Source organism: Hydra vulgaris, chromosome 07, assembly GCF_038396675.1.
Source record: "Hydra vulgaris chromosome 07, alternate assembly HydraT2T_AEP".
NCBI classification, from domain to species: domain Eukaryota; kingdom Metazoa; phylum Cnidaria; class Hydrozoa; order Anthoathecata; family Hydridae; genus Hydra; species Hydra vulgaris.
The window spans coordinates 38,739,105-38,750,948 of record NC_088926.1 but is presented as its reverse complement, the minus strand read 5'-3'; the positions used below and the strand labels follow the sequence as shown (position 1 = coordinate 38,750,948).

General features: G+C 30.2%; 1 protein-coding gene across 1 annotated transcript in view; it reads left to right on the top strand.

The window, feature by feature from the left end:
• The first annotated feature begins 3,935 nt into the window (after positions 1–3,935).
• Positions 3,936–11,844, top strand: part of LOC136082465 (uncharacterized) — a 30,281-nt gene continuing 22,372 nt past the window's right edge. Inside the window, exons 1-3 of the mRNA XM_065801841.1 lie at positions 3,936–4,172; positions 4,264–4,314; positions 4,381–4,635. Of these exons, the coding sequence (XP_065657913.1) occupies positions 4,269–4,314; positions 4,381–4,635 (301 nt within the window). The 5' untranslated portion in view covers positions 3,936–4,172; positions 4,264–4,268. The remainder of the gene's footprint in view (positions 4,173–4,263; positions 4,315–4,380; positions 4,636–11,844) is intronic.

Below are 11,844 nucleotides of genomic sequence, written 5' to 3'. Positions count from 1 at the left end.
TATGTCTTTTACGATTATTTTCAAAGAAGCTATTTCTTCATACTATTCTACGCCATTGATATCACAGGATTCACCATCTTTAAATTTATAATGAAGATATAAACAATTTTTTTAAATTTCTTTATCTTCCATATCAATAAATTTGTAGAGAAATCCAAATCATTGTTCGAAATTTGACAAAGTTTTAAAACGGGTGGTAAGAGATGAAAAAGCTGTATCTAGTATTACATAATAAAAATTAACTTTAAAATTTTTCTTTTGGAGTAAATTGAATAACTACTTTCCCTTCATAGCTAAATTAATTTCGGTGACATCGGCGACGAACACTAATTACAGCAGGAAAATCCGTTTCTATTTCAACTGCTTTACAAACTTCATTAGAAATATTCAAATATTTTTCGAAACATTTATACTTTCTAATGCTTTTGAAAAACTTCAAAACTTCTATAATTGATTCAGCACATGAACTGATATTCCAAGAAACTTTCTTCATCATTTTACTTATGACATCTACCTTTTCCAAGATTTCGTAACATATTATTATAGAACAAATAAATTTATAAGATTTAATTTTCATTGCCAAACTTTCAGTCTCATGTCAAGCTGTTGGCGTTGAACATACTTTAGCTATTTCTATAAGGCAATTGTAAATTTCACCAAATTCATGTCACAGTGGTCTAATCGCTTTAATTCTTGCTTCCTATCGCTTTAATTCTTGCCATCCTATAAACTAACCAGTTTCAACGTTAAAGATTTCACATACTTCTTTAAAACTTGCCATCTTAATGGTGAACCACTGAAGAAAATATATATTGCTGATACAGTATTAAAAAAATTTACCGTTGAACACGAAACTTTAGCTGCATAATCGCCAAATTTAATGATGCGCGTTGCATGACATAAACAAAGCTCGTTGATAATTGTCCAAAGTTCGTTTTTGCACTCCAGTAAGTTATACAGACATATTAGACCCATTGCCATATCCCTGGCTTCTCATATTATTATATAGTTAATATTTAGTTCAAGATAATTAATTTTTGAATTAAGAAATCTTAAAAAGATTCTCCGGTAAATTTTTCAGCATGATAATCACCAATGAAATTTTCTTTTACTTCAACTTTATCACTTTTAGTATATACATATCTGAAAACCAAAATTTGCTTGACATGTGCAGCATCCGGCGTACAGTCTAAAATGACTGAAAAATATTTTGCTACTTTTATTGATGTTAATATATATTTTTGAACTTGATTTGCAAGGATAGTGACTATTTCATTTGAAAGCGATTTCCCAGGTAATGGGGCATGTGCGCGGTTCTTAAGCATTCTTAGTGGCATTTGCGCAAAAACAAAATAAACAGTTTAATTAATGTAAAGAAAAAAATTATTATCAGCTAGAAGGTGGTAATACTGATATTATACGTAACGCATAAAAAAATGTTTCTGTATATGAAGAAAAATAATACAAAATTCAAAATAATATGAATTTTTATTTTTGCATTTTAATACTACTTTTTTATATTTTAAGGCACTAAATGTGGAGTATATGTGATGCATTCTTATAGTTTGTTGGCCGCCTTTTAATTTGGTCACCTGCGTGCGGTGCATGCAATAAAAGCCGGTCAGACACGGCCCTAAATATGGGTTTCGACCTTCTAGTTCTACTGCTGATTTGTTAAAAGTAATAACTGATAGGTTTTATTGTGCATAATGATAGATACTGAGTGGTTAAGGCTAACGCGCTCGACATTTCTAAATCCTTTAATAAAGTTTGGCATACTGGTCTCCTCTATTAGTTGTTTTCTAACGGTCTATTAGGTAACATCTTTAAAATTATTTAATCCTTCCTTACCGATTGCAGTATTAAAGTTTTCCTCGATGGACAGCATTCTTCTTTATTTCATGTAATTTTTGGGCTTCCTCAAAGTTCTATATTTGACCCTATACTTTTTTCAATATACAATAACGATCTCCCAGATGTTCATACATCTAAGGTGGCATTGCTTTCTGATGATAATACCATTTATTCTTATCTTGATAAAAAGCCAACACTCTCTGATTGCTTAGAGGGGACACTTGGGCTTTAAAATGATCTCGCTACAGCATGTAGCTTCCTAGTAGCTGGTGAACTTTATTTCAGACTAAACTCAGTTTTTTTCACCTAGTTGTTATTGCAATCGTTATCTATACTTCGTCTACTAGGATTAAATTACTTCAGATCTTTCTTGGAAACTAAATATCAAAGTCATTGTAAAATTAGCATCTGCCAAGGTTGCATCTATTTATCGTTCTTTCCTATTTCTTACTACGGGTTATACTCTTTCTATCTATAAATCTCAAACACGTCTTTGTAAGGAAAACTGTTGACCTTTCTGTAACGGATCTTTAAATGATGTCTTTTCTCTTTTATACCAGGTGCAAAAACGCATAGCAAACATAGTTTGACCTGCTCTTGCAGGTCAAACTATGTTTACTATGCGTTTTCTTGTTCTTGCCAACTTCTAACCTTTATCACGTTTTCGTAATGTTGCTTCTCTTTCTCTTTTTTATAAATACTAGAATGGGCGCTTCTCTAAAGAGAAAGGGTCTCTTTGGCTAAAGTTCATTCATCTACTAAAATTCATTCTAATGTTACTCGTCATTTAATTAAGTCTTATCTTTTTAGTGTAACTTTTCCAAAGGGACACAAAAATTTTTATTTATCTAGTTTTTTTCCTCAAATATCAGTTCTTTAAATATCAATAAAAATTTTAAATGACCCCTCCCCCTTCTCCTTTTATACCAGATGGTCTGGATCCGCCCTTGGTCGTCTGTTAACCTTTGTTAGCTTGCTATATAAACTTTGTCGTTTGTCGTTATCTTGCTATATAAACTTCATCTTTTCTCTTTCGGTAACTTTTAATTCTAATAGTGATTGCTTGCAGTTTAAAGTGAAGATGTGTAAAAAAAAAAACGCAACGACTGAGACGCATTGCAAACCTTGGTAAATTTTGCTGAAGCGTTTGGTTGTGCGTAAAATTTTCTGCTAAATCTCAAACTAGGTAGAGATTTTGCAATGAAATTCTTGGCTGAGAATTTTCTTGAAATTAGAAACCAACTATTTGTTTTTAGAAATACTTTCTATGGACGTTTTAAGTAGTTCATTAATGATCGTTTGCAGTACCTCTCCAATTTTAGCTTGTCATCTGTGACATGATAGAATTAATTAAAAGTATTTGCAAACTATTTGCTAGTAATAGCTACTTGATCGCATCTTCAGCTAACGAATATATGTTAATCTGGCAAGTAATTGGAACAGTAGAAAGCAGTTGGAACAGTAGAAAGTGTTTAAGTAATGAAAAAAAACTTCTAAATATTAGTCATGTAACATGTATAAAATTATTTTTTATAGCGTAAAGTAAAGTTACAATTTTTTGAAGTTGAATGGCGTTTTTGAAAAGGTTATAATATTAAAAGTGACTGTTAATATTTTTGTATAATATTAGAAGCGTAATTTCTGATATTATACAAAAGAAAATATAAAAATAATAATCTTTATAACCTTATGTTATACGAAATATATATTGATAAAATTATGCTGTTGTTTTAAACACCATTATTACCTATTACCTGGAAAATCTACTATGACCTAAAGTACATAGTTGACCTTCGTTCCTATTTTATTTAAAGCATACATAGAGAAAATATTAGCTTTTATAAAATAAAATAGGTATGGAAACCACAGGCTTGTAAACTATAATGAAAATGTACATTATCTTAGAATCTGCATAACAAATAAGTTTTCAGTGATACCATCTTTATTTTATTTAGCATTAAGTTCAACAAAGAGCCATTCTAAGCAAATTAGATAAAATCAAAGTTATTGTTTAATTTTTTATTACGCTATTGTTTAATTGATTAGAATTTAATATAGATTAGTCAATTGGCTTGAATATCACACTTTATAGGCGATACATATCTACGTTTCTATTATATAAAATCTTTCACATATGCAAATCTATATCGTTCCACTTTACGCCTGCTAATAGCAAACAGCGACCAATTTTGTTGAATTAAAACATAATAAAAAGCTTTCTGTTATCACACGATAATTTCTACTTTTAAAGAAATGAAAACATCAATCAATAAAACTTAGAACCCATTTATTAAATCTTGTCAACCCATTTATTAAAAGTATTGTTATTATTTTATTGCTTTAAATTTACTTATAATTTATAATGTTATAAAGTTATAATATTTATCAACACTTTTAAAAATCTTTTAGTACAAATGGGATCAAATCACGATGGTTGTAATAAATTTGATTTTTTAAAAGGTAATTTTTAATTTAAACACGCATTGCTTCTCTGTTCTTTGTTTAAATAATGTTCAAATTTTTTAGTTAAAAAACTTTCGAGAGATGTGCTCTCTACGCTTGCTGACGAGTTACCGCGTGATTGGAAAACACTTGCTCGCTTTTTGAACATAAGTAATATAGAAATAGACAGAGTTTTGCATGAGTGCAGCACAACCAGAGAACAAATTTATCAGATTTTCAACAACTGGTGCATAAATAATCCAAATAAAAGATGGTGGGACATAAAATCTGGATTGATTTTTTGTGAACGAAAAGATGTCATCTCTGAATGCGAAAAAAGTGAGTTTATTGTTTCAATTGTCTTAATTTTTTTCATGTTGTTGTTTGTAATGGAAACAATTTTAATTCATAAAATGAGATTTTTAATTTTCTAAATTTAACCACTTTAAAACAAACATTTTATAAACAATCATGGAGCTATATTTAATATTTGCGAGTCTATTAAGTGGATAATTAAAATTTTATAAAGCGAGACATGGCTAGTATTGAAAGAGTTATGAAAGTAAACAGATCACCGGGTTTAGCAAACAGAGTTTATTATGAAACTCTGTTTGCTAAGTCTCCATTTTATGAATTATGCCTCTAGATTGAATATTAAATTAATATTTAAAATTTAATCAACTCTAAACAAAATGAAAAACCTAAAAATTAGGGCCTTCGCCATGACCTTGCCCTTGAACATTTTTGTATTAGCCTCGGCCATTAACGTTTTGGCCTTGGCCTTCCACCTTTTCTTATTGAATTCAAAACTTTCTTTTGTGTTTGCATTTTAAAAATCTCACTACAGTTGATTTTTTTTAAGAGTTATTCTTTTAAGCCTTGAAAGCTTTAGTACTTAATTTTGTGTTTTATGTCATTTTCCCTAGAAAATCATGGGAACCTACATTTAAATAAAATACAAACAAATAAAAAAAAATATTTTTACTTTATGCACACGGTACAAAATCAATTTTATTAAAAATATTGTTCGAAACAATGAACACTGAATTAGAAAGCTTTAACCAATGTTTTATAGTTAATAAGTTATCATTAAATTGGAAGAGAAAAAAACAAGTTTTATTCTCTTCCATAAAATAAGACAACCAAATAATCTTCCGTTAAAGTTGCCGAAACTGTCACTGAATAAAAATGAAATAAATCAAGTAAATCATACAGGGTTTTTGGGACTAATGTTTGATGAGAGCCTATCATGAAAAAATATATTAGTCTTATTGAAGCAAAAATGTCTTCTGCTATAAGTGTATTATAAAAATCTAGCGCCTTTCTTGATTATAAATCACGCAAAATGCTTTACTTCAGCCTTGTTCATTGTCATTTCTCCTATGCTAAAATACTTGGGCTAACAAATACAAATTCAAATTAATAAAATTTCAGAGCCTACAAAACGACGCATGTAAAGCAGTTAACTATTTAAAGAGATTAGAAAACCCATTTCCTGTAATGAAATACATGAATCTGTTGAATATATCAAAGCATAACTCGCTTCAAATATAAATATTTATGTTTAAATATATGAATAACTTGCTACCAAAAGTATTTTCTGTTATTTTTACATCGGCGCTTTCACAAAAATGTAATCTTCGGTCATATTCCAACCATAACTATCACTTGAGCAGAGTAAAATATTTTATTCCTAGTTTACTAAAGCCATTGTAAGCTTTAAATGTTGTTGTAAAGGGGCTCTATGAAAAGATTGAGGTGACACTAGTCATCCGTATCTTCTTTGATCAACTGTCTATTTTATATATATATTCTTTTTGTAACGTAAAAGTTTCATTGTTATGTTATTTTTATACTAACAGCGAAGTAAATATATTTAAAAAAAAAAAAAAAAAACTAAATTTTTAAAACTATTTTTGTGATTTAAAGTGACGTTTTAGAATAACCAGTGCCTCCAGATGACTGTGTGATAATCTAGTTCTAAACTTTGTAAAAAAGTGAAAAAGAACCAAAACAAAAACTTTTAAAACTTAGTGTTAAATAACAAAGGTTACTTAACACTAAGTTTTAGAAATAACAGCAACAAGTTGCTGTTATTTTTAAAACTTTAAGTTTATTTTGTTTTCATATTTATTGAAGTGCACGCCGTGTTTTATGGCGTCTTAGTGTGATACTTTTAAACGAAGAACGTTTTAATCCTTTTAAATGTGATTATAATAAAGAGGTTTTTAAAAATTTACAAATGAATTTAATATTGATTCATATAACATTATGAAAACTTGGGATTGTACGTATGATCCTTGGCGACTTGTTCAAGACGGAAAAACAGGAGATTATCACATTATTAAATTATGCATAGGCCAGGTACCCGATGAGACGAACGGTATTACCAAGATAGACTTCAATTTATTTCAAAAACTATTTGTGAATACGCTGTTTGCCTTTTATCAGCTCAACTGAGTATTTGAAACTCAATAATTGGAGATTAAAGCGCGAGCGCAAATATAGCTCAGCAAGAGTTTATTAACGCATTAGAAGCATATATATTCACCGCCCAGAAAAAAATACGGATGATATAACTAATTATCAAACAATAATGCAAAATGCATCTCAACCAAATAACCCAGTGGGCACGGTACGTTTTTAAAATGTTTTTTAGACGTTTTTATAAGGTTTAATCCTAATAAAAACGTCCAAAGAACGTTTTAAAAACGTACTGAGCCCACTGGGAATGGCTTATCCCAGGCGCTTACATAATTGCTGGCGATTAAACATTAAAAATGGAAAGTACAGTTGAATATGAAAATCAAATTATTATTGCTCCTGTAGGTGCTCCTCTAGGTGTAACAGGTATAAACAAGATATAAACAAGATATAAACAAGATATAAACAAGATATAAACAGATATAAACAGGTATAAAAAAAAAAGATGTATAGATCCAACATGACAAACGGAAACAAAAAAACCAAAGGAAACAATAAAACTAACAGAGACAATAAAATTAACAGTAACAGCAAAACTAACTGACTGCTCAATTAGTGAGAAAAAAAAAAAATGAATACGCTGATACAAACAACCATAAAGAGACGCTTACAAGTACTATTATCGCTGGTGGTTCAATAGTTATAACTTATTATGCTACGCGATATAAAATCTATTAAACAATTTGAATATTAGACATAAATTGTTATTGATGAAGTAGATTGATGCAGCTCACCAAGTAAATGTAACTAATTCTGTTACGGTTTGAGTATTCAAAATACCGGAAAGTTATAATACCGGTTTTTGATATTTAAAATTTAAAAAAGTTCAACACTGGTATAAACCGGCATTGCACGGATTTACAAAAAACATTTAAAAAATTTAGCCAAATCCTTAGAAAACTTTATGAAAAGAAAAATAAAACAGAAAAAGAAAATTTTCACATTTTTCTTTTTCTATTTTATTTTCTTTTACTTTTTAATATCTGAAAATTAAATTTATTATTTAAAATATCAAAAATATTTTATCCAGCAGTATTAATTCAATTATTTAACGTTCCAAAAAATAGTATTTTAAAAATACTAATGAAAAATATCAAAATTCATTCGGTTTTGAAGCTTAGTTAAAAAGTTACCTGCAACCGAAAAAGTTCTTTCGCTGGATGTTGACGTGGATGTTGACGTAGATGTTGACGTGGATGCTGACGTGGATGTTGACGTGGACTGAATTGTTTTGAGAGCAACATCAATCTTACTTAAATTCAATGTTCGAACTCCACTTGCTTCAAACAGCTTAAACTCCTTTAATATACCTGAAATGGATCAGAACAGCTAATCTTGGGTTAGAAAGAAACCATCGTTCTTAGGGATTGCAACATGCTTTTGCAATATAGAGCTACAACAATTTACGAGATTTTTACGAACGCTTGACATTTAAAAAAACTTAATCAATTTGCATAAATTATTCAATACAGACTTGATACTCGTGTGCTTTACCATATCAATCGGCATCTTCTTCATTTGATTCGTCATTCGAACATGTTCGGTTATCGCTGGTATGTAAAATTTTGTAGAAAACATTGAAAAGATAAATACCATACCTGTGGCTCAGTTGAATCTCTACAGGAATTGTCCGTCCATATATTTACATTACTGCAGCACCATCGTAAGTAGACGCAATGATGTATGTAAAATCTAACCCAAATTCTGTCAATATTTGTTTCACTAATTCTTCGGTTGTGAAAGCTTAACAAGACCCAATCTATAGGCAACTTTAACAAGATTATATTTAATAAGATTTTATAAATTTTAACAAGACCCAATTTATAGCCAACTTTATTGTGCAGAGTTATACTTATATACCTTTTAAAAAAGATGTCAGTTCATTTATCATCTGCTATGCTTAACTTTTCACCACATTATTCAAAATAAAAAATTTCATCACACAGCTCTTGTTTTTTTTATCTCGTAAAACAAAATTATTAGTTTTGCAACTGTGGTTTGATTATTTGGCATTTGGAAACCACGTTTTTGAATAAACTCACGTATTGCATCGGATTTTGCAATTGTTCTTAAAGACATGCCACCATTAGGGGATCATTTCCATAGCTAAGGTTTCATGTGAAACTTTTTTGGAAGGTTCAAGATTAATTTTTTGAGATTGTTGCTAAATAGTTCTTTATGGACGGGCAACGTCAACCTGATTGGCGGTTGATGACATAACAGATATAGATGCAAGACCCATACCAAATCTATGGTAAAACTCACCACCCAAAATACATAAAGCTTGCATAAAGCAAAATACATAAAGCTTGCTGAAGCACTTGATTGTTATCGAGATCAGCTCTTTAACCTTCATGGTCCCCAATTGGAAAAATCTTTTTACAAGCATTTTATAGGTTATTGTTGCCATTTTTGAAACTCCTGTACCCATGCTTGTGTACTACTGAACCCATGCTTGTACCCATTTTTGAATTTCCTGTACCCATCCGCATTGTGTATTTAGTATATAGTAAAATTATTTTTTTTAGCAGTCATATTTATTATTTCTTGGTGAGTTAGTCTTCTTCCGAGAAGTTTTAAACTGATTCTTCCAGAAACACATGCTGCTAGCCTTGACCTATGCAACTTAACAGAGCTATCCTCTGTTTCATCTGTGTTTTAAACTAGGATTTCTTCTTTACCTTTGAGCTCAACCAAAAAATTCTCTATTTCACAATTTTTAATATATTTAAAAACTACTTTCCTCCAAAATAATGTTATAACAAAACCTTAGATAAGAACACCAAGAAAAATTGAATTTATTAATGTTAGAATCAAAGAAGCTTGACTCGCTAATGTGCGTTAAAAAGCAAGTGTATTAAAGGAGCAGGGTAAGGTTTAGAATAAAGATGTTTCTTCATCTGTTCCTCTTGGGTATCACTAATATGTTGACTATTTTCTTCTATATTCATTCTGAAGCTTGACCGAACTTTTAGCGGTAATATACCAATGTAGCCGAGCTGGTATCAGACAATTCGAAGTGTCCCTGTATACCTTTGATCAAAAAGCTATAATGAATGTTTTATGTGGCGTCCTGATATGGCGAGAGCGTCTAGTGTTGATATACGCAAATCCCTGTTAATTTTCAAATACAATCTTCAACCATAAAAATGCACTTGTCTCTTTCCATAACTTTGCTGATAAGTTCTAAAACACATTGAATCCCATATCAATTGATCCAAAAAGGAGGCATTACATAAAACCTTTGATTAAAAACTTTTTTTCATTTTTTCTGTATGTTTCATTGTATCCAATGGTCGGGCATATTAAAAATATTATAGCGTCTGGCCGTCGGTTGAGCAGGTGGAGCACGAGCTCCGTTTTTCCTGTTTTTTCCTTGCTCCAACAGTAAGGAGATATCCTTTAATAGTATTTTCCATCTATTAAACAATAGTTTTTTATATATGCGTAAGACTATTCTCAAAAAGCTAAACTCAACCCCACCACCAGCTCCTTTACCAAACATTTATCAAGCAATGGAGTTTGCTAAAAATTTAAGAAGAAATAATTTTGAATTTGTCCGACAGTTCTGTGTTAACTTTATAGTAACAGAAGAGAAGCTCTTTTTTCAAATTTTCAAATTTTCCAAAGCTGCTTGTGGTTTCAAAACATTGCTTAATATCAAATGCCTTAAAAAAATTATCGGAGTAACACTTAGCCCTTATTTAGATTAATGATAAGTATTAATATATAAATCTTTTTATATTAATGCTAATGCGTTGTAGTAGGAGATGGAACATTTGCAGCTTCCGTTATCTTTGAAAAGTTAAAGATTACAAAACAGACTGAGCTCGATTTCAAAATGCGTGATTTTGGATAGTTCTTTGTCTTTCTCCTTTTAGGAGAAGTTGTTAGGCAAAAATTAGTAGATTATAGTTGGATACCTGTAACTATGATGAAAGATTTAAAATAATAAATTAAAGAATAAAAAAAATTATATAAACCAAAAATCCCTGGCATTGGTAACATTTTGTTTGGAACTCTCGCTAACTCGTTAGCTTGGTCGGAGCCCAAGCGATTTTTGCGCCAGAATTGCATGACGAAATAAAAAGGCATAATGAAGCTACAGAAAAGCTTCAAAAGCACAAGTTGAGTGGCTACAAAAACAAATAGAAGCACTCGATAAAATAAACGAAAAACTCTACGCTGAAAATACCTCAAAAGCGAAAATAAATAACTACGTTCAAGCATGTCAAATTTTTTGTGAAGTATATAAAAAAAAAACCTTCAAACTGATAGTAGTTTGCTAAATATACCAAAAGAACTAGAACTCAAAGACTTTTATCAACCGAGTGAAGAATAAAAAACAAATAAGTCTATGTTTGTCGCAATAGATGCTTTTTTTAGTGGTGTTTTAGGGTGGTATCTTTCTTCTGGAAAGTCAAATAAAAAAGTCGAACTCAGCTTCGACTAAAATTAGGAAACGCTAAATTAGATAAAGATAGATTGCATTGACGCTCTTGAAGCTGTTGAAAAAAGAGATGTTGCCACTATTAAACAGCACTTTCTAAAAAGAAATGCGTTGTTTAGATTTTTTCAAGCCCACATTTCTTTTTGAAAATATATGGATGAATAACATCCACCTGCTGGTGAGATTGAAAAATATATTGAATTTGACCAAATTTATATTACGCTAGTTGAAAATTACTTTACAGGATCCTCTTGAATAAGTTTTTCCTTCTTTTGCTTTCACTCAGCTTGGTATTTTTCATATTCAATAGCCATATAAAGATATGAAATGGCTTCCAGTACCTCTTCAGAAGCTTTAACTGCAACTAAAATTTTTCGAAACTTAGCTCCAGATGTACACTGTGAAGTAATTTTTTTGTAATAACTAATAAAATGCTTCAACGATGTTTTTTGCTGACTCTGTTGTCCATACAAAGTCTTTAATTTTTTCATCGTTATGCAAATTGTTACCCGTAACATGTTTTCATATAGGCTCGCTTACTTTATCATAAATATTTGCTTTTTTTTTAAAATAGAGTTTCATTGCATTTTTTACAATTTTTGCAATATTTGTTT